Here is a 22908-nt window from a genome sequence, read left to right on the forward strand (position 1 = left end):
CCCCAACCCCAACCCCAACCCCAACCCCAACCCCAACCCAGAAGCACTATATGAATCTCCGTAGAAAGAATGTGAGGCATGAGATGTGACAGCCACGGGTGGGGAAGGGGCAGCATCTGCCCTCCAGAAATAAATATCACTTTTCAGATCTCATCTGAGGTCAGGCTCAAGTCCAAAATCTGCAGCGCTGAACTGCAGGGCAGCTGCGATGTGTCCTTCCAGGCCTGTCATCTCCTATGGGCCCTTCCTGGAGCGATGACAGCAGCCCTGTCAACTCCTCAGCCAGTACCACCACCATGGGGCCTCCCGAGGATACAGCCACCTGAGCCTGCCACCTCCTATCTTGATACGGCTCCCACGGGTGGACAAGGGCACCCTGGATACCTCAGGACACCTGAGGCTGCACTCCCGGTTTGGGTCATTATCTATGAGGACCCTCAGGCCCAGTGGCAAAGTGGGACAGGACCTCGGTCAGATGCTCAGTATTCAGCACCACCATGCCAGCCTCCTTGGCCTCTGCATCCTCCTAGGCATCTGTCAGCAACAGCTGTGGTCCTTGGAGGCCAGGTCTCTCCCTGCCTCCAAGGATAGCCCAGAACAGCCAACATCCCCATCCTCCATTGGGAGCCATCATGGGGCAAGGTTCCCCATGAGCCTGCAGCAGGGAGGCTGCATCAGCCTCAGCCACATCCCCAAGGCCCACGTGGCTGGCCAATGCCACAATGCTACAACGGAGCTGGGGCACAGTGCTGGGCTCACGGACACTGGCACACACATACTTCAGCCATAGCTTCCTCCAGGATCCATTCGTTGTGGCAGGCCACAGTTCTGCCTAGGCCTAGGCGATATTGTCCACAGCAGTCACGGCTGTGTAGCTGTGCCAGAACTCCTGCATGGAGGACTGGTCCTCGCCGGCTGTCTCTTATACCAGCTGGCTGAGCATGTGGCGCAGGTAATGGTCCTTGAAGGTGGCAATGACACCCTGATTCATGGGCTGGATAAAGGATAAGGTGTTCTTGCGCAGGAACTCAACATGCACGTGAACTGAGAGGCTGCTCAGATGGGCAGGGTGGCAGGGCGCACTGTCCAGGAGCAGCAGGGCACGGTGCAGGAAGCTATGGCAGGTGCGGTATCTCTCAACAGCGAGGCAGAAGCAGCCAGTAAACCACTCCTGGAAGATGCTGGGTGTCAGCCAGTCATTGTGGTTAGAGTGCCAGATGACCACCAGGCTGGCCTTGGAGCACCCTTTGAGGGCTCGTGGGCTCTCCGAGGGCTATACCAGCAAGGGCTTCAGCTTGAAGTCACCAGCTGCGTTGCCACCCAGCAGCAGGGTCAGGTGGTCCTTGGAAGCCTCGGGCCCTGACACTTGGGCAGCCACTTCCAAAATAGACCTGTCTCATCCACGTTGAAGACCTGCTGCGGCGAGTTAACAGCCCTTGTCCAGAATGCCACGCAGCGGCCTGGGCGTCAGCCATGGCCAGCTCCTCTGTCAGAGGCAAGTTGTGGTGCGCCTTGAAGCAGGCAAACCAGCCATTGCTGGCTCCAAAGGTCTCAGCCCGTGTGCCCTCACCCTGCTCCTGCTGCAGCTGCACGAACAGCCAGCACACCTTGTCCTGGATGAGCCGTGTGCTCACAGGCAGGTTCTGCCTTCTCTGCTCCTTGATCCACAAGCTCAGCAGGCATTCCATGTGGCCCATCACCACTCCTCAGTAGCGGATCAGCTGTGTGGCGCTCAGTGCTGTGGCTGCCTGCAAATTAGCCTGATCTTCTCCCTGTTTACACGGATTGAAGCCACGGTGGAGGTGGCCAGTCCCACTGTTTGGGAAATCTGTGTTAGCTTCTCACCCTCTTCAAACCTCCTCAGCACCTCCAGCTTGACATGGAGGGTGATGGACTTCTGAACTCTCTTGGCACTACGGCACAGGCCAATCCCACTAAGGGGTGCCTTCCCTGATACTTGCGGGTCGGAGGCCACTGGCGGAGAGGCCATCTTCATGCCTTCATGCCTCCTCCACACACCACACACCTCAGTGAGTTTTCTCCCCCTGCCCATCCACAGCAGCTACTCTGTTCCCAAGAAGGCAGCCTCTTGACTTCCCCCTCCACACCTGCCTTTGCCTATAAGAGGGAGATACATGGCATTATTGTGGAAGCACGAAGGAGTCCCAGCCACTGCCTGACCTTTATGTCCTCTGACCCAGAGCAGGCATCCCTACCCACCATTAACACAGCCCCTTCTCTCCCTGCCACTGAAGACACTGCACACTCACTTCCAAGCTTCCTTGGTACCTGGAAGATTGTGTCACTCAGTTTTGGCCAATGAGACCAAAAGGGAGGTTTGCTGGGGGACTTTACTCTGTTCCCCCAGCGACAGGGCTACAAAAACTTCTCACAACCACACTGGAAAGATAAAAAAGGATCAAGAGACCCTGACCCACCTTTCAGACACTCAAAAAGAGGAGTTACCTATCGCCATGCTCCTTACTCAGATGCATCAAAGTGTGGTATGGTACACTGAATCCACTCCCCAATCCCTAAAACCTGTGCAGATGTCAGTTCACATTGCAAAGGGGACTTTGCAGGTGTGATTAAGAATCTTGACATGGGGAGACAATCCTGGATTATCTCGGTTGGCCCCACGTAATAACAACCACAACACTCCTTAAAAGTAGAAGAGCCAAGAGTCAGAACCAGAGAGATGGTATCGTAAGACTCAACCAGCCATTGCTGACTGTAGAGGTAGAGGAAGGGACTGTAAACCAAGGAATGTGGACAGGTTCTAGAAGCTGGACCAGGCAAGGAAACAAATTCTCCCCCAGAGTCTCCAAAAGGAACCAGCCTGCTGAAACCTTGTCTTTAGTCCCTGATACTCATTCAGACTTCCAACTTCCAGAACTCTAAGTTAATGTATTTGTGATGTTTTAAGCCCCTAGGTTTGTAGTAATTTCTTACAGCAGCTACAGGAAACTAACACAGAAGGGAACAATCTTAATTCGTGCCATCAGGAAGACCTAGGTCAGATCGTGTTCATCCTCTGCTCAGAGCCCTCCTATGGCTCCCACCTCTCTCCCAGTTAAAGCCACAGTCCTCACCACCTTCCTTGCAGGCCTTGAACCCTACTCTCAATTAGTTCACTCCTAGCCACAACCTTGGGGCAGTCCTAGGATGCTCCTTGCTTTGCGTTCTGCTTCTTGGGATTCCTTTAGCCAGAGTGAGCACTCTTCCCTGCTATCTGCATGGCTTTTTCTCTCATCTCCACACAAATCCGTCTCCCCTAACCCTTTGTTTTTTCTGTCTGTCTGTCATATGCAGCCTGAGGGCAGGATGTGTGTCCGCTGTGCTCTCCGTTGTACTCCCAGGAAACAGCGCCTGGCACTTAGCAGGTACCCAGCAGCCACTTGCAGGATAAATTAATAAATGAAGGGCAAGGATGGGAGGCACCTTTCTCATTTTGTCCCTTGTGCATTTTGAACTGTGTAAATGTAGCACCTGAATAAAAAAATAAAATTAAAAAAAGAAAAAGAGTGCTTATGAAAAGCAGGAACAAACGCCTAACAGATGTGTATTTATGGAGTAGCTACGAAACCTAGAAGTACCTTTAGAAAACCACAGCACAGCACAGCCCACAGGGCCCTCCCTCGAGGAGACAGGGAACGGCAAGTGTCCATAAGTATGGCTCCTGCCAGGAGGCGGCCCTGGTGTTGAAACCACTCAACCTCCCACCCTCTCCCTCTCCCACCTTCACCAGCTCGCCCACAATTTAAGTGCATTCATCCCCACCCTCGCGCGTCCCACATGCACTCATGGCTGCAGCCCTGGATGCCGCCATCCGTAGCTCATCGCCAAGGTCTGGACGCAAGAGAGAGAGCTTCCCCTCGAGCCTACGTTTCCCACACGCCCGCGGGGCCGCCGGAGGCCCCGATTGGCTCGCGCGCGCGTCGCGCGCTGCGCGCGCAGCAGCCTCGCTCTGGCCCCGCCCCCAGTCACAACCTCAGACGCGGAGCCCCGGACCCAAACGATGGCGAAGGGCAGCCGACGCTGGGCGGGCACCGCTGCCCTTCGCCATCGCAACTCCCAGGAAGCCACCTGATGGCGGCGGCGGAAGGCAAGAGAGCCGAGGCTGCCGGGTGACGGCCGGGATTGGGGGCCACGTAGCCCCCGACGTTGCAACTGGCCCGGCGGACTGCTGAGGGATGACGGCCGAGAGCTCCAACGGGGGCGTCCGAGGTGACATCTCTTCTGCCCCGAGCTGGCTTCTGCGCGCCTACTTTCTGTCTCTATTTCCACCGTTCTCCCTACCGCGCTCTGGTTCCCTTCAGACTACCAAATGTAATTTGCAAAAAAGTTTAAAACATGACTCTCATCCAAATCTGCAGTGAGCACGTATCAAAGATTTATTTACCTCACCGAGGGAACCAGTTAGATGGCACAGATGGTTCCAGAAGAGGGGAGAGAAGCAACTATAGAGAGTAAAAGAAAGAACAAACAACGAATTAAAAGCGCTAAGTCGGATACAGAACTGGTTGACGTCTTACGGGATGATACAACTATAATCTCTGGGGTTCTCTTTCTTACTGGAAAGAAAGAGTTTGCAATTTACCAACCTTTTACAAGTCGGCATCTAACTTCACAGAATCTGGACTCCGATCAAAAGTAGTTGTCAAAAAGAATTGCTTCGGATGGAGGGCTTGCTTCCTTTAGGGAGTTAGACGACGTGAGGCGGGCTTGATAGACAGGACTGTGGGTCTCGGGAAGGGCTCCCAGTCATCTTTTGGTCTATTCCCACGTTTTGGACAAGTTTTCCCAACACGTCTCCCTCCAACTCTCCCCATGTATGTTCTTGCTGTTTGTCGTTTTTCTCCAAGTCTTTGAAGTCTCAACCCATTTTACTGTAGCTTTCATTTCTGCCCTTTCTCCTTGTCTCTGTCCTGAATCCTTGTCTGTTCCTTGAATTTCAGTAACTGTACTTCTTGTCTCTGGATCCATCCTCTTCCTCTTTGTCTTTCATCTCTTCTCCATCCTTCCTGACCTCTGTTTTTTACTGTCTGACAGTAAGTCTCTCTCTCTCTCTCTCTTTCGTGTTTCTCCCTGCCCACGAGCCTGTGCCCTTGTTGGCTCTGAGTGTCTTTCTTTCCCTGCCCCGGAGTCCCTGTATCTTTCTGCCCCTGTCTCATCACTGTCTCGGGCACTGAGTATCTCTCCGACCCCAAGTCCGATCCCGACGCTCTTTGCCTTTGAGAGGCCAGTCCCCGTCCCCTGGGTTGCCCTGAAAACTGCAGGAACTAATCCCGGTTACCACGGAGACGCCAGGGCCCCCCCTCCACCCTCAACACAAAGGAACGGCCCGGCGCACAAGCACGCAACGCTGAGGGCCGCTGGACTACCCCTCCCAGAAAGTACCGCGCCTCGCTCCATTGTGCGGTCCTGAGGCAGCAAAGCGAACGCTTTTTTCGGCGTGGTTGCCATGGCGACGAGGGGGCAGGAGACTGACGGCCTGCCAAGGAGAGCTGTGATTGGTGCAGAGTGCTGCTAATCCCGGGAAGGCCCCTAGAGATCGAGGGAAGCTAGTGGGGGACATGCGCAGTCGGGAAAGCGGTGCCGCCGGCCGCTCTGCCGCGAGAAGCTTGCGCGTGTAGACGGGGGCGGCTGAACGCGAGGTGGAGAGCGCGGAAGAAGAGGCCGGCAGTGTGACCGGATCGCTGCGACCGCCGCTGCGCCCGGGAGCGGGGAAGGGGTGAGGGGAAATGAACCGTGGGGGAGGGGCGAGGAGCGGGACGCGCGAAGCCTGCTGGGAAACGTAGTCCGGCCGGGGAGGGCAGGCCGGCGAGCGCGCATGCTCATGGACGGCCGAGCGCCCGCTGGGCATCGAGGTGAGGGCGAGATCCGGGCCGGCGACTGCAGATGTGGGAGCCACGCTGCCCAGCAGGCCTGGGAGCGCGAGGCAGGGACCTGTACACTCCTGCATACAGGCCTGGCCGGGACGCGCGGAGCCATCAGTCACCGCGCATTGTCAAGGCAACGGGTTCTGTGAGGCCCACCCCCAATTGCCATAACGCCCCCACGACCTGCCGTCGCTCCCGAAAACGGAAGTTGCCCGCCTAGATTTCTGGGAAATGTAGTTTGGGGACCTCCATGGGGTCCGGCCGGCTTAGTGATAGCCCGGGGATTCAGGTTGACGTGGGACCTTGAGGCGCAGAGATTTGACCCACAGGGTCAGGCGGCCACCAAAATCGATTCCACCCATCGAGATGATTTCTGCGGGGACAACTTATTAATAAACTCAGATTCCTCCATAAAGCCGATGCTTTACCCACAACTGCAGAAGCTGTAGCGTGGACAGGATTCATCCCCATTCGCAGAGGAAGAGAAGACTGAGGCTCACAGTCTCAGCGATCTAACAAGGTCATGTAGTAAATGACCTTACAGAAGCTCGGACCTAGGAGCAGAAGCTCAACCTGGTTTGTAAGCTCCCAGTTCATTGCTCTCTGGGATTTTGCAGATGCCTTCAAATCTCCCTTATTACTTCCCAGCCCCAGCTGAATTAGGGACCAGAGGCCTGAGCTACTTGCAGAAGATGATTGGGAAGAAAACTATAGGGCATTATGTGGTGTGATGCTGGGCTCAGAGGTTGGGGCTGAGGAAGGGAGGGTGCTGCCTGGAGCTGGTCCTCACAGATGACCTTGCATATTGGATGGGGGAGACCAAGAGGACAAAGGCTTCCATGTGGGACCAGTCTTGGTGAGTGGTCTTATTGGGGCCAGAGTGAGGGGCTAGATCTCAGGGAGTTTGGTTGGGAGAGTGGATGACGCAGTGCTGGTCTGGCGATGGGTTTGGGGGGCAGCGTAGATGGCATCCACCTGACTGCAGGAAAGCTGCAGGGCAGGGGCGAGATGACATGTAGAAGAAGGACAGGATTTAGGGGAGATATATACCTTGTAGGGCGAAGAAACAGCCTTTGTTTGGGGTAGGTGTCTACTGGAGACTCCACAAAGTCCCAGCTGGTGAGGCATCCGGGAACACAAGTGGCTCAGCTGGGGCTTACAAGCTCCTCAGGTCTCTGGCACACGACCTGCCTCTCTGTGCCTTGTTTCTTCACCCACCTTTCACATGGGGCAGGGCATTCATTAGGCACTTGATGAGTGTTTGTTGCCACTGTCTGTCCTTATACTAGCAGCCTCATCCCATTCCTTCCACAGGGGTGGACACTGGCCTTGGAGACCCAGCCCTGTCCTCACAATGAGGCCTGCTGCACTGGGCTCCCCAGGCCCTTCACCCCTGGAGGATGAGGGGCCCATCACGGTGAAGCTGGAGGACTATGAGGAGGAGGGCGAGGCTGCCCCATGGGACCCTGGACCTGAAGCTGCACGCCTGCGTTTCCGGCACTTTCGCTACCAGGCGGTGGCAGGTCCCCGCGAGGCTCTGGCCCAGCTTCGTGAACTTTGTCGCCAGTGGCTGCGGCCCGAAGTGCGCTCCAAGGAGCAGATGCTGGAGCTGCTGGTGCTGGAGCAGTTCCTGAATGCACTGCCCCCCGAGATCCAGGCCTGTGTGCGGGGGCAGCGGCCAGGCAGCCCTGAGGAGGCTGCAGCCCTGGTAGAGGGTCTGCCCTGGGAGTCCAGTGGCCCTCGGAGATGGGTGAGTCAGTGTTGGGGCTCAGGGCTGGGTTCACCGCCCAGGATCGGGCTCAGCCAGGCAGTCCCCTCGAGGTGCTGCAGTGGCCACCAGCAGCAGAGACCCTGCTGTCCAAGGGTCAGCCCTCACCTGCCATTCCTTGGTCACCCAGAGTCAAATGGATATGGAAGGGGCTGTGGGGTGGGGTCTGGGACTGTTGGGAAGTCTGTCTGGAAGACCACCAGCTGGTCATGGGTATCAGCAGCTCAGTGGGGGGTGGCTGCAGGTTGTCCCTGGCCTTCTGCTCAGGACCTGGGGGAAGTGGGCATTTTGCCAGACCCTCAGGGGTCCCCCGATGGGGTGGGTACCGATGTACTCCCTGCACCCAGCCACACTCTTTGCTGGGGCCCCTGATGGCAAGGCACCTCCCCAGGTCACAGTTCAGGTACAAGGCCAAGAGGTACTATCTGAGAAGATGGAGCCCTCCAGCTTCCAGTCCCTACCTCAAACCAAGCTGCCGACTCCAGATTCTGGGCCCGAGATATCCCTTGAGGCCATGCAGGAGTCACCACTTCACGTGAAAGAGGAGCCCGGGGTCACAGAGGAACCAGGTGAGGGCAGGGGCGTGTGCAATATCCAAAGATCCAAACCCAGACTTGAGTGGCAAGGCCTGGTCAGATGGCCCGGGGACCTGGCTTGGGCAGCTGAAGCCCCCTGGACTACGTGCCTGCCAGACAGAACAGCCCATGTGCCAGTGGTGCCTACTCGGCCCCATCCACATCCCAGGCTGACTGTCATGGCCAGGTTTTCTGTGGGGGGAGACGTGGGATTCACTCCCCAAAGAGATGTATTGGGGAGATGCAAGTGGGTGACTGGGTAGCAGACAGAGCAGGCCAGAGTGCAGGTGGGCGCCTCTGAGGGAGAAAGGAGGACCCCACCAGGCCTGGGGAGAGTGTGGCCCGCAGCCCCCATTCTCTACCATTCCTGTGATGGACCCTATGCAGTTCTCATCCCCACCTGCCATCCTCCCCAGGACTGGGTACCAGGGGCACAGGGAGACCTGAGCTGTCCCACCCCCTCCAGCCTGAACTGTGGGCTTCTGGGGATCCTACTTATCCCCCACCCCCAAACTGGGCCCTCAGAGCCTCTCTCACCCACTGCCCTCCCCAGTGGGAACCTGCACCCCAGCCTTCCCTCTGCCTGGACCCTGCAGCCATCATATCCCTTCTCCAGGGAGCCCTCCTGGCCCCACCCCAGCCCCTCTCCCCATAGGCTGGGCAGGCCATGCCCATGTCTTCCCCCCACCCTGACCTGGCAAACCACTGAGGAAGGCAGCAGGGCTGGGGGACACACCCTTGGGCCGTCTGACCCCACTTTCCCCTCGCCAGCGCTGGAGTCCGAGCCTCTGGCAGCCACCCAGGAGGCCGTGCCTGCCCTCCTGCCAGAGGAGGCCCAGGTGAGGCCACGGTGGGTGGAAGCTGGGTAGGTCTCTCTGTGTCATGGACGGGCAGTGACCACTGTGTTATTTCAGGTCTATGGGATGGCACTGGGATCGCGGGCCTCTCCCTGCAGCGAAGCTGGGCCCAGGAGGACCCTCATGGAGGGAGCACCCGGGAGACTTGTGGCAGGAGGAAGCCGGATGCATCTTCTCCCCGGGTGAGTGAATCAGGGCACAAGCGAGGGGTGGGGCCACCAAGCAAGCCCCCACCCTCCCTCCTGGCCCTGCCCAGGGGGCCCGCTCTCTCTCTTCCATCATCCCGCATCCCTGAGCTGCCCTGTTCCCTGGACCGTTCCCTGCAGCGTTCAAACCATTCCAGCTTCTCCTGTCCTCAAACCCCAACCTCTTCCAAATGGCCCCTCCAGCTACCACTTTCCATCACAGTAAAACTTCCTGAGGAGGGAGCCTGAACGCCCCATGCACACATGCTGCCCAGGAACCTGGACAAAACAACCGGACTCGGTTTGCATCCCGCTGGTCAGGTGGCAAGCAGGGAAGGCCAGGGTCAGGCAAGGACATGGCAGGTTGGAAAGCAGGGCAGGTGGGCCGGAGCGGGCCTTGACCCTGGGTTGGGATCCAGCAAGGACAGAGCAGGGGGCAGCCAGTCACCAGGCACCACAGGTCAGGGCAGGGTGAGCAGGCAGCCCCCCTGTACCTGCTGCAGCACCGCCCGTTCCCTGGATTCGGGAACTCTTTCCTGGCTTAGTCCTTCATTTGGGTGGGGTTTCCTGTGAATAGGGTATGGGAAGTAAAAATTCTGAGATGTTACATATGTGAAATGCATTTGTCTAATCCTCACATTAGATTGAGAGTTTGGCTAGTAAAGGACTTCCTTTTATCAGTTCAATACCAAACCTTTTTATTAATTTGCCGGTGACCCCTTTCAATCTGAAATTCACATCTGTCCATTCGGGGAAACTGCCTAGAATTATGTCTTTGATTTCTCTCTCTTCTCTTCTGTTTTCCTCTTTGGAACATCTGTTTTTGGCTGTTGGCCTCTGAGACAGGCCCGCTAGCTCAGTTTCCCAGCACACAGTGGGTTAGTTTAAAAGCAGGAATCTGTTGGCCCACAGTTTCAGAGGCTATAGGCCTTGCTTCCTCCAGGGGTTGGCTAGCTGGCCTTGAGTTCCTTGGCTTTCCCATCACATTGCGACGTGCTCTTCTTTCTCTCATGCTTTCCTGGACTTCCCACACCTGCTCCTCTTCACGGCTTTCCGTTCATAAATTCTCCAGTAGTAGGATTAACGTCCCTCCTACTTCAGTTGGGCCACACCTTAACTGAAATCAACATCTTCGAAAGGTCCTATTTACAATCGGTTCACACCCAGAGGAATGAATTAAGATTAAGAACATTTTTTTCTGAGGCATGTAATTCTACCTACCTGTCCCTTTTCATTCCAATTTTGTACCCCTTTGCCTTTGTGCTCTACTTTCTGGGAAATTTCCCTCAATTTTGTCTTCCACACCTTCTGTTGAAATTTTAATTTCTGCTAGGAAAGTTTTGATTGTCAAGAGTGTGTTTTAACTCTGTGAACTTCTATTTTTTATAATAGTGTCCTCTTCTTTTAGTTGTAAATGTCTTTTCTCATTTCTCTGAAGTTAGTCATGATTTGTCTTTTTCCGTTTTCTTCTCCCAGTGTGGTCTGTGTTCTCCTCCAAGTAGTTTGCTTATGTTTAAGAAATTAGAACCAAAAATATGATTGATAGCTCTGAGCAGATGGATGAGTGGGTATCAGCTGTGACAGCAAACGAGGAATGGGAGGGATGGGGGATCCACCCCCAAGGTCATCTGTTTGTCTCCTTGGGGTGATGGGAGCAGGCAGCTGGGAAGCAGACTGGATATAAGTGAGCACCACCGAGGCGATCTGGCAGGACCATGTTGGGGCACACCCTCCTCAGTGTCTTCAGGTCCTTCCTTCTGGGTGAGTCCAAGTCCCCAGAGAGAGCACTTCCAGCCTCCTTTCAGCTCCTAGGAGCTGAGTGGAGACAGGGTGGTCTCCACACCCAGCGTGACTATCCACTTAATCCCCTGACAGTCTCCTTCCCTCATCCTGACCTTTTATCCAGGAGGGAGAAGTAATGTAGGAATCGGAAGGCAGCAGGGCAACTCCTCCAACAGGGCATTGTCCTGCTCAGAACACTGCTCAGAACAGCAGCTGAATCTGGGCAGGGCCGCAGGCCCTGCAAACAATCTCCCAAGCCTACTTTATGCCCTTTTTCTTTGCTTGCATGGCCAGAGATACTTGGTGCCTCCAATGCCTGAAACAGCAACAGGCTGCTTTGGGATAAAGCAGGGTGATTTATTTTCAAGCTTTCCTTGATGCTTTCTTGCTGTTCACTTTCTCAGGCCTGCTAAATCAGTTACCATTTGCCCATCCACATTCCATTTTGGAGTTTGGGGCTACTTTTCCTTTTCTTCCCACCTTTGTGAATTATATACCTTAAAAAAAACTCCAAAATTTTACTGTAGTTTTTAGTGGGGTTTCAGGATGGACTACCCATTTGCATTAGGTTTTTATTATTGCTAAGGATTCTTTCGTTTTTTGTTTTTTTTAATAACGTTCTTATAGCACAGATGTTGCTCCCATCCTTTGAAGATTTGGACATACTTTAGGGTCCTTTCCAGATTATTCAGTTAGCTCCATTTCCTCAGGTGTGAATTCTTCCATTGGTTGCACTGTTGACTGCCTGCCCTTAGCAGCTCTGGCAGTTTCTTGTTTGCCCCAGCCCTAAGCATTGCCCTAGATGAGGGACTGCCATGGGATCCATAATAACCCCAAAGTGGAAGCTCAGCCTGTGCCCCAGGCTGCCAAATTCAGATACCTCCACCTACAGCCCAAGCCCTTACTCCTGGTCAGGTCCGTGGGTAGCTTGGGCCAACCTGGCTCCCGTCCCCAGCCTTTGGATTCATGATTGGGATGGCTGCTTCCCCAGGAAGCCTTACAGCTGCTTTAGAGCTTGCCAGGTTCTTGATTGCTGAACCTCTGACCTTGCTTGCCTTGGTTGCTGTTCAAGATATATATATATATATTTCTTTTATCCTGTCTGTCATTTCTGCATGTTGGAGGCAGAGAGGGTAGGAGCCGGCACGTGCTCCTGCCCACCTCAAGTTTTTGGCCTACCTGGGATACCCTGCAGCTCTCCCTGAAGAGTTAATGCCTTCCCATGTTAGAAAATTCAAAAAGCATAAGAAAGTATACAGTGGGATGCCTGTCCTCTGTCTGGGCCACACAGTCCCTGCTCCCAGCAGCCAAGCATTACCAGTTTTTTTATGTAGCTTTCCAGAAAGTTAATGTGCATAGAGGAACAAGTACATATACAGATGCCTATTCATTTTCCTTCTTAAAAACACACATGGATGCTTAATCTCTGCCTAGTTCCATCTTCCCACTCAGCACACAGCAGTAAGTGCCTGAATTAGCTTCCTAGGGATGCTGTAACAAATGACCACAAACTTGGATGGCTAAAAAACAACAGAAAGTTATTCTCTCACAGTGCTGGAGTCCAGAATCAGGTGTCAGCAGGGCCACTGTGCTCCCTCTGAATGTTTTGGGGGAAGAACCTTCCTTGTCTCTTCCTAGGATCTGATGGTTGTCAGCCATCTTTGGCAATGCTTGGCTTGTAGACACATCACTCCAACCTCTGCCTCCATTGACATGGGGTACCCCCTGGTGTCTGTCACTGTGCCTTCACGTGGCCTTCTTACAGGGACACGGGTCATTGGGTTTAGGGCCCCCTATCCAGTATGAGCTCTTCATAACTTGACTGTATCTGCAAAGTCTGTATTTCCAAATAAGGTCACATTCACAGGTACCAGGGGATAATGACTTCAACATACTGGGGAGAGGAGATGACGACAAAATTCAACCCCCAACAGCACCTTCAGTCTTTACTGAGGTGCATAGAGCTCCACTGTATGACTACACCGGTGATTATCCGTCCAGGCTCCTCTGACATTCCTTTGGGTGCTTCCCCATGATGCACTGAGAAGTCTCATATGTGGGTCCTTTAGTATACAACTGTCAGTGAAATACCTCAAAACGGAATTGCTGGGTCAAAGTCTGGTGTGTTTGTCGTTTTGATGGATTTTACCACACTGCCTTCACATTTATACTCACGATTTATGCACACGATTGCATGGATCCTTGGACTGAGCATATTTTCTGGGATTTAAGCATTAATTACAATCCTTTTCCTGTTTACCATCCTTCCCATGTTTCTGTCAGGTTGTTGGCTTCTTTCTTGTTAATTCGTTGCACCTCTTTGGAGATTGACCCTTTACATCTGGTGAGTTTTTCGGTCTGTCATTCGCCTTTGGATTCTATTTAGGGTCTTTTTTGGTGTGCATAAATTACTTACTCTGATGCAGTCCAACTTCTCTTGGAAGGTTTGTAAGTTTTCTGTCACTCACTGCTGCCGCCCCTCATTTCCTCAGGAGATGCTGCTCTCAGTCTCCATGACTTAACCCCCTCCAGGTTTCCTCTTCTCTGGCCCGTGTGTCAGTTTCCCTTACTGAGGCTTCCTCCCTCACACAGCATCTAATGCTGGGAGTGCTCACAGCACGGCCAAGGACCACTCCTCTCCTCTGCTGACACTCACCCCAAGGTGACTGCATGCAGGCCTGGGGCTCCATATGCCCTAGATTCTTAGACACCTACAGCTTACAGGACTTCACTGTTCCTCGAACATTCCATGGGCTCCTCAAGTGTGGCACATCCAAGCCTCAGGCCAGAGCTATGGCAGCACCTGCATTCCCGGCCTGCTGGCTCCTCCTCTGGCCTCACTTCCCTGCTGCATTTGCCAAGACCCAACATCCCACAAGTAGGCAAAAGCAAGCGGTGCCTGCTCCACCACTTGCTTTGCAGCCCTTCCAGAAAGAGAGATTTTTGCCAAACTAAGTCAGACCAGGAAAGCTCTTCCCTGGGTTTCCACATGGTCTGGTCGTCCTCCTCACTCAGGGCTCTGTCCCATTGTTAACCTCAGAGAATCCTGCAAATGAGCCCCTAACCCAGTCACCTCTGTTTGCCTCAACTGGCCAGTTTTGGGTCCCTCTGTTTTGGGTTCACATAGTGCCCCCAGGTTGGACAGGGTTGGGTCACACTCTGTAATGAATGAGTGGATCCCCCTTGTGACCCCACAGGGCTTGTGCTCCGGAGGGACAGTGACTCTTCAGGCCCAGCCACCATGAACCCCCACATCCACGTTCCCTGGGACCTAAGGGTGGCCAGCCTTGTGGGCCGGATCCAGTCACCCTCCCGGGAAGGTGGCGTCACCCACGCCCTCATAATCCCCAGCAACCCTGGAGGTGAACAGGGCCCCGCCAGTGAGGACCCCCGCCGGGGTGTGGGCCCTGCCCTGGCTGCTGCCCGCTGGCATGTCCCCAGAGGCCGAGCTAGAGGCCGGGGTCGCCCCAGCACGGGCGCCGGGGCGGTGCGGGGCGGCCGCTGTGACGTGTGCGGCAAGGTCTTCAGCCAGCGCAGCAACTTGCTGCGGCACCAGAAGATCCACACGGGCGAGCGCCCGTTCGTGTGCGGCGAGTGCGGCCGCAGCTTCAGCCGCAGCTCGCACCTGCTGCGCCACCAGCTCACGCACACCGAGGAGCGCCCGTTTGTATGCGGCGACTGCGGCCAGGGCTTCGTGCGCAGCGCGCGCCTGGAGGAACACCGGCGCGTGCACACAGGCGAGCAGCCCTTCCGCTGCACCGAGTGCGGCCAGAGCTTCCGGCAGCGCTCCAACCTACTGCAGCAACCAGCGCATCCACGGCGACCCCCCGGGCCCCGGCGCCGCGCCCCCGGCCACCTCCGGCGCGCCCGAGCCCCCAGGGCCATTCCCTTGCAGCGAGTGCCGCGAGAGCTTCGCTCGGCGTGCCGTGCTACTAGAGCACCAGGCGGTGCACACAGGCGACAAGTCCTTCGGCTGCGTCGAGTGCGGCGAGCGCTTCGGTCGCCGCTCTGTGCTGCTGCAGCACCGGCGGTGCACAGCGGCGAGCGGCCCTATCGCCCTGTCCCGAGTGCGGCCAGAGCTTCAGGCAGCGCTCAAACCTCACGCAGCACCGGCGCATCCACACGGGCGAGCGGCCCTTCGCCTGCGCCGAGTGCGGCAAGGCCTTCCGCCAGCGGCCCACGCTCACGCAGCACCTGCGCGTGCACACGGGCGAGAAGCCCTTCGCCTGCCCCGAGTGCGGCCAGCGCTTCAGCCAGCGCCTCAAGCTCACCCGCCACCAGCGGACGCACACCGGCGAGAAGCCTTACCACTGCGGCGAGTGCGGCCTGGGCTTCACGCAGGTCTCGCGGCTCACCGAGCACCAGCGCATCCATACGGGCGAGCGGCCCTTCGCCTGCCCCGAGTGCGGCCAGAGCTTCCGGCAGCACGCCAACCTCACGCAGCACCGGCGCATCCACACCGGCGAGCGGCCCTACGCGTGCCCCGAGTGCGGCAAGGCCTTCCGCCAGCGGCCCACGCTCACGCAGCACCTGCGCACCCACCGGCGCGAGAAGCCCTTCGCTTGCCAGGACTGCGGCCGTCGCTTCCACCAGAGCACCAAGCTCATCCAGCACCAGCGCGTCCACAGCGCGGAGTAGCCAGCCCCACGAGCGCGGTGTCCCCCTCTACACCTCGCTGTGTCCTCTGTTCGGGGAGGCAGAGCACCTACCTTACAGGGTTTGTGGTGAGGCCAGCTGTCACATAGGTACAAGCGGCCGGCCCAGGACTTGGCCCCAGTAGGTGCTCAATAAACAGTCTGTGGAACCGGTGTCTCCACCCGCGCACTCCCTCTGCACCCACATGGGCTCTCTCGACCACGCCCACCCACCGTCTCATGATCCCTTCTGTCTCCACCCACTTGATCCCTGGGCCCCCGCTGAGGCGGGCTCCAAGCTGCACCTGCCCACATTCTGCATGGTGTCCCACATGAGGGTCTGCCAAGATCCCAAGGACCCTAACCCAGTCAGCAGTATCAATGAGGGTCTTTTAAGTAGACAAAGCCCAGCAGTATTTTTTACAGAAACAAACTTCACATCAGGAATTGCTAAATATTAGGTTATTGATAGGTAATTGAAAGGAGTAAAGAAAAGTCATGGAGGTAGGAATGGCAGGGAACAACCCACCATCCCTGGGGCTGGAGAAACAAAGGAAAGTATTGCAGTGTTCCATTGAGTCCCCACTAAGCTGAAACTCAGGCCCCTGAGGAGGCGGGGGGGGGGGGGGCACTGCTGGCTAGGGCTGAGGTCTCAGGAGTCAAAAGGGGGGCACCCAGTGAGGCCAGGAGTCAAAAGGGGGGCACCCAGTGAGGCTAGGACCCAGACCCCTGAGGAGGGGACAGTCAAGGCTATTGAATGAGGGGAAGGAGAAGCTGAGGAGTTGATCCTCTGGGGTCAGGTCGTTGTGGGGGCCCCCAGCAGGGTTCCAGCTCCTCTGGCAGCTGGGAGCCCAGACTTCACTTGGATCCATCAGGAGCACAACCAGCTTGGTTTGCTACTGACACCTGCCTGCTCCATGAGTCCCTGCAATGCTTGTCCCCTGAGGCTGCCTGACCAAACCAAACCTGCCAGGCAAGGACCTGGACCTCACCAGTTTTCCCCAAGCCAGCCAAGGTCATTTGAGGTGCAGCAGGAGTCACAAACTGGCACATAGCACACCAGAGCTGACCTGGAGATGGGCATTTGTAAAAATTAGAAGCTGCTTTCTAGATTTAAAAGCTGGGAGGTTTTACCTGGAAATCCACAATTCTTGTGGAATTGTCTTTAAATATTCCCAGAGGTTTACCACCAGCAGGCTCTGAGGCACAGAAGGCTCCTGGGACAGCACACTCGCGCCAAGACAAGGAGGGGAGGACTGGTGCAAGCCTCAGTTCATGGATGGCAGGCTCCTACCTTCCAGTTCCCATTGTATAGCCCCATGCAGCCTCCCCCATACTGGAAGTTCTCCATTAGGAATGCATTCAGCAACAACTCACAGGAGACAGTAGAAAGCAACCGGGGTGAAAGTGGATGGATACTGCCAGTGCATGTTCAGCATCCTGCAGAGTACAGAGCTGCTATTGCTGTAACCCTCCAGACTTTTCCCCAATGCCACTGTCTCTTCTTTCTTAACAATCCTTCTGCCCCTTTGACCAGGACCTTGACACAGTTCCCATCCTACCTGTGGCTGATAGGAAGGTGAGCCATTTCACTCTTCCAGTCTGTGGGGTGGAAGGCAGCATCAGAGAAGGGGTCAAGGGTCTCACTCTGGGTGGGTGTCAGCCTGGCCTCAGATTGGGGGTTTCCAAAAAACCTCACTTTGGAGGCCTGTGTGTCCAAAAGTCATCCAGGGTGCAGGTGGACTTTTTCCCCCGACGCTTTCAGTCAAGCCTGACCCACATGAGGCTGGAGCCCTGGCTACAGGGAAAGCTGACGATCCAGTGTGGGCCAGAGGTCTCCCAGGGGAGACCAGGGACTTGGAGAAGGCATACTCCCTTTCCCCCATCTGCACATCCCACCTGGCCCATTTCCCAGCCACAGCCTGAGTCAAGGACTAAGTCCACTTCCTATGGCCACTGGTGTCCATGGGAGCAACTCAACAGAGCCCCCTCCAGGGGTTCTCCCTATATGACACAGGCCCGGAGAGGGGGAGGGGGGTTGACCGCTGGGCTCCATGACACTACTACTGCCCTCTCCAAACAGAAAAGGGACTTCAAGGACTCGGGGCCGGGATCTGCAGAACTAGAGGGGAGAGGAAGGCAGCCACTGGGCCGTTGGGACCCTCACAGGTCCAGTAAGGTCAGGTTACCGAAGGCATGCATGCACCGGGGGTTCCTGTAACATGGATTTTTTTTTTTAAAATAAACGTGTGACTTCTATAATGAGAAACTAAGAGAAAGAACAAGAAGGTTCTCATGTTTTTATCATCTTGGTTGTTGTGCAGTACTTATTAAAAGGAAATCTGTTTAGATACCACCACACAAAAATGTAAAATGTCACAGGGAAAATGGCAACAAAGATGCAAGGCATGGAGAGAGGTACCATGCCAAGGACCCACACCCAAAGCCACGAGAAGTCCAAGGACCGGCCCTTCCTGAAGGAAGAAACACGGGAAGCAAAGTGTGAGTCCCACACGAGCCCATTTCTGTTTCTTGTCGGGCCAATGACACCCCGAACATCTTCCGCATAGCTGGGGGTGTTGAGAATGTGGGCTCCCTCCACAATGTCAGCAGGGCTGAGGACAAAATGGGCCACTCGGCCTCACACGGCCACAGCCATATAAGGATCCGGAGACCCAGGTCAGCCGAGGAGTATGATAGCAGTGGGGGGAAAGAAGGGGTGGGGGACGGCTCCGCCGAGGTGAGAATGACAGAGACGGATTTGGGGTGGATGCCAGGTTGGGGTGGTGAGAGGCACTAGGGGGCTACTTCCGCGAGGTGAGGACGGCGGAGCGCGGCCCGAGGTTGATTTTTATGGGCTGTCGGCGGGAAAGGTCCCGTGAACGCACAGCCCGCCCGAGCCCCTCCTGGATCGCTGGAACTACGTCTCCCACACTGCCCCGGGAGGCGACAGCGCCTTGGGACAGGGACGGCCGGGGATGCGCCCGGCAGCCACGACCGGACGCAGACGGACTGAGCACTCGAGCCCAGCCGCCCACCAGGCCAGACCCGGGCCCGTTTGGGGGCTGGCGGCCACGCTCACGCGTCCGACGGCTTCCGCGGCGAACCGCGGTTGCCTTAGTGACGGCTTCCTCCTCCGCCCTCCGAGACCGCTGAGCTGTGATTGGAGAGGACGCCCAGCCATTCACGTCGCCCCGCCCCGATGCGCGGAAGGAATGCCGATGGCCGCAGTGCGCCTGCGCCGGAGCCCCCGCGGCGGAGCCGTTCTAGGCCAGGCCCCGCCCCCGTCGTCCTGTCCCCAGGTCCACCCCGGCAAGGTCTTCCCGGATTATCCCTGTAAATCTCCATGGTGCTTACCAGTCTCTGCCACAATACGTATTTTGTTTGCTAGATACCCTCAACCAGAATCTCCACGAGTGGGGAAACTTTGGGTTTGCAATAGGACATTGAGGATGCTCGACCTCACACTGCTGGCCCAGTGCCTCAAGCCTCGCCCAGGCTCTGGACCGCCGCGATCACTCTGTGTTACTCCGGGGAACAGATACCTCGTCTGACCCAACCCCAGAAGCGGTTTGCAGGGCGTGTAAGTGGCGATGGCCAGACAGCGAGCGAGGCAAATCTGCCCCACTCAAAGATGGGTGGCGCCGCCTCCTGCGTGGCCTAGCGACAGTCCCCGGAAGTGTCCGCGACTCGTCACCGGCCCGCAATGAACGGAAATACCCGAGCCCATCCGAAGGAGGCCGAACCCCAAATCCCATTGCTCAGCAACGCGAGCGCGCCGAGGCGGCGCGGCGGACGGCAGCTGCGCAGGCGCAGAGCACACGCTGGTGGTGAAGCACCTTAGCGGGCAGGCGGCGGAAATAGCCGAAGCGGCGGGGCGCCCGAGGCCGTTGCCGACCTCCGCGCCGAAACCCGCTGCTGCCGCGGGGAGGAGAGGCGCCTTTAAGGTCACGTCCGCCGCCATCGTGCCCTGCCGCTTCCTCCTTCTATCTTGAGCCGCAGCCCCTTGCGGAGGGAACGAGTGAGCTAGCGACGAGGGAGCTCAGCCTCCGCAGCTGCAGCTAGGCCTAAAAAGACTTGAGCGGGCTAGGGGTAGGAAGGGAGCGGCCGGGCGGAAGGCGGGGCCGCGCGCGGCCCGAGGACAGCCGAATCGGCCCGAGCACTGACGAGCGCCGCCGAGCGCGTCCGAGGAGCAGGGCCAGGCCGGAGGCCGAACTACGGGAGCCGAGGCGGGCCGCGCGGTGGGCGCGGAGCAGCGAGGCGGGCCGGGCGGGCGGCGGCAGCGGCGGAGGAGGCCGCGGCGCCGGGTCCGAGGAGCGGCGGCAGCGCGGGTGGGCGGCGGGGGGGCCGGGTGTTGACCGGGGTCCCGGGCCCCGCGGCGGCGGCAGAGGCGGCGGCGGCAGGATGATCAAGCTGTTCTCGCTGAAGCAGCAGAAGAAGGAGGAGGAGTTCGGCCGGCGGCACCAAGGGCAAGCAGCAAGAAGGCATTCTGCGGCGCAGCTGCGAATTCAGAAGGGTAGGGGGGGTGAAGGGTTCGGAGGTCAGAGCCTGGAGATAGGGGGTCAGGGTGGGATAATGCGATCGCCGGGGGGCTGGGGGGGGGGGTCGGAGGTCAGGGCACGGGGGCTTGGGATGATGGGAAGAGTTAGGGGTAGGGAGTGAGGTAATGCTGTTATCAGGGATCAGAGATGGGGAGTTTAGGATATTGGGAAGGCAAGGTGTCTGGTATCAGAAACCCGGAAATCTGAGGCTGGGGGGTGCAGGTCGGGCCTGCAAGTCTGGAGGACAGACGGTAGCCTGGTTTGGGGGTGACAGGTGGAGGAGGAAAGGATGCTGGGGGCTTAGGAAAGGGCATAGGAGTGAGTCTGGAGGACAGACGGTAGCCTGGTTTGGGGGTGACAGGTGGAGGAGGAAAGGATGCTGGGGGCTTAGGAAAGGGCATAGGAGTGGGAGACGATTTAGGGCATCATAGTGGGATCGCCAGGAATCTCAGACGTTGGGGGGGGTTGGCGCTGGGGCTCACAGGTCTTGGAGTAAAACAGAAAGATGGGTGTAGGGTGACTGGTAAGGGGAGATGAGAGAGGTGAGATTACAGTGATTGGAATGAGGGAGTAATTTAGGGTATCAGGGTGGGGTTCAGGTAGGGGTAGTACCTTAAGTTTGGGTGGACACATCGTGGTATGGGCAGTGTTCATTGGAGAGTGGAGGTCGTGGATGAAGAACCCGGGATTTGGATTGATCAGAGATGGGTGTATTGGGAGCTGGATTGCGAAGACCCAAGTCCTGTGAGCTGAAGATGTGGTCTGTGTATACAGTAGAGTTGGCTTGGTTTGAAAGCCAGAAAACACAGCCACATTTGAGGATCACATTTGGGGTATGCTGTGGATCCAGCAGGGAGAGGGTTGTGGTGCGGGACAGAGCCCAAAACGGGATCCCAGGGATTCCTGGCGAATGAGGCTATGAGGGCTCTGCTGGTTGCTCGTCCTGACGGCTTGCCTTCTCCTTCTGTCCCCCTTCTCTGCTGCCCAAACCCAGACATAAACGAGCTGAACCTGCCCAAAACGTGTGATATCAGCTTCTCAGACCCAGACGACCTCCTCAACTTCAAGCTGGTCATCTGTCCCGATGAGGTGAGAGACTGCCCAGGGAAGGCAGACCTGGGATACCCCACCATGGGGAGGGAGATCTTTTCTGTCCTAGCAGGACGGAGTCCTGACATCATTTTCTCTCTCCTTCCAGGGCTTCTACAAAAGCGGGAAGTTTGTAATTCAGTTTTTAAGGTGAGTCTCAGGCAGACAAGGGCAGTTCCCTGGACTGAGAAGGGGACAGCTGAGGCCCCAGCCTCCTGCAGGGCACCTGCCCACCTCCTCTATCTTTTTCTGACCCAGGTGGGCCAGGGTTACCCACATGATCCCCCCCCCCAAGGTGAAGTGTGAGACAATGGTCTATCACCCCAACATCGATCTCGAGGGCAATGTCTGCCTCAACATCCTCAGGTGACAATGACAGCCGTCCACTGCCTGCTTGTACCCCAGCCCTGTCTGCCCTTCTTGTGGCCTCATGGGCTCTCACTCCATCTCCATCCCTTCTCTCCCACTTAGTATTACTGTGTTCCTCTGTTCCCTCCATCTCCAGTCTTCTTCCTCATGATGTGAGCTTGACTTTCTTCTGGACGTGTCTTCTGTATGCATCTCCCAGCCTCTCACATCCCCACTCTCCTGGGTCCTGGGCCTTGACCCTTCAGGCCTCAGGAGGGACAGTGGCAGCTGCCTGCCTGCCAGCCCCTGACCACAGTGTTCTCTGTCCACAGAGAGGACTGGAAGCCAGTCCTTACGATAAACTCCATAATTTATGGCCTGCAGTATCTCTTCTTGGTAAGTAGATACAGGTGTGGCCAGGAGCTGTGAGGGGTCGGCACCTCTGTCTCCAGGGCCTCCTGACCTCCACCTGTGCTGGCTACAGGAGCCCAACCCTGAGGACCCCCTGAATAAGGAGGCTGCCGAGGTCCTGCAGAACAACCGGCGGCTTTTTGAGCAGAACGTTCAGCGCTCCATGCGGGGCGGCTACATTGGCTCCACCTACTTCGAGCGCTGCCTGAAATAGGGTCAGCGCTAGTCCTGCTCCGCCAAGGCCACCAGCCTTGGCGTCCCCTGCAAATATTTATTGGGGGCCATGGGTTGGGGGTGGAGGGCAGCCAGTAGTCCCCCTGCCCTGGCCTCGCCTCCCCTCCCTGCCACCCCATCCTCCGTTATTTTTTTTTAACCACCATGTGATTAAGGTCGGCGCTGCCTCCCCCGACCCGCTCAGCGATGGGAAATGAATTGGCTTGTCTAGCCCCCAAGCTGGGTGCTATCCAGCCACCCACTCTGGGCTCCTGGGAGGGTGGGTGAGGGGCCTGGGTAGCCGGGGCTTGGCACCCCACCCCTCCGCCACTGGAGGTCGTACCAGGCTATTAAAGAGGAATGTTACTGCATGGCCTCTGCCTCTTCCTTCTGTGGGGAACACTGTGCGGCCCAAGTGGGTAGTGGGAGGAGGGTGGTCATGGGTAGCATTGGAGTGCCCCAAACAGGCTGCCCTTTCCCTGGGGCAATCCTGGTTACTGTGGGGAGACCAGGCCCCGAGTCTGAGGCTGGCTGAGATAAGCAGGGAACTGGATCCATTGGGAGCAGGCACGGGAGCTTGGGGGAAAGTCTGCATCATCCCAGCTCTGCCTTCTGTGGGGAGC

General features: G+C 56.8%; 2 protein-coding genes and 1 long non-coding RNA gene across 3 annotated transcripts; 2 read left to right on the plus strand and 1 right to left on the minus strand.

The window, feature by feature from the left end:
* Window positions 1-4376: 4376 nt before the first annotated feature.
* LOC119521028 lies at window positions 4377-5712 on the minus strand. The gene is made up of 2 exons (XR_005214280.1): window positions 4605-5712; window positions 4377-4460 (listed from the first exon to the last, which is right to left on the minus strand). It is a non-coding gene; the product is annotated as an uncharacterized LOC119521028 (long non-coding RNA).
* Window positions 5713-5760: 48 nt separating this feature from the next.
* Window positions 5761-15818, plus strand: LOC119521024 (myeloid zinc finger 1-like). Its single transcript, XM_037818988.1, is given in 8 exon segments — window positions 5761-6738; window positions 7197-7632; window positions 8042-8219; window positions 8997-9075; window positions 9140-9264; window positions 14247-14851; window positions 14853-15107; window positions 15109-15818. Coding segments are annotated over 8 exon segments (2304 nt in total). The 5' UTR covers window positions 5761-6691; the 3' UTR covers window positions 15688-15818.
* Window positions 15819-19493: 3675 nt separating this feature from the next.
* On the plus strand, window positions 19494-22656 carry UBE2M (ubiquitin conjugating enzyme E2 M). Its single transcript, XM_037818989.1, is given in 7 exon segments — window positions 19494-20199; window positions 21219-21313; window positions 21423-21467; window positions 21572-21595; window positions 21597-21679; window positions 21994-22057; window positions 22146-22656. Coding segments are annotated over 7 exon segments (564 nt in total). The 5' UTR covers window positions 19494-20087; the 3' UTR covers window positions 22287-22656.
* The last annotated feature ends 252 nt before the right edge of the window (window positions 22657-22908 follow it).

The sequence above is a fragment of the Choloepus didactylus genome, chromosome 27 (assembly GCF_015220235.1).
Source record: "Choloepus didactylus isolate mChoDid1 chromosome 27, mChoDid1.pri, whole genome shotgun sequence".
NCBI lineage: Eukaryota > Metazoa > Chordata > Mammalia > Pilosa > Megalonychidae > Choloepus > Choloepus didactylus.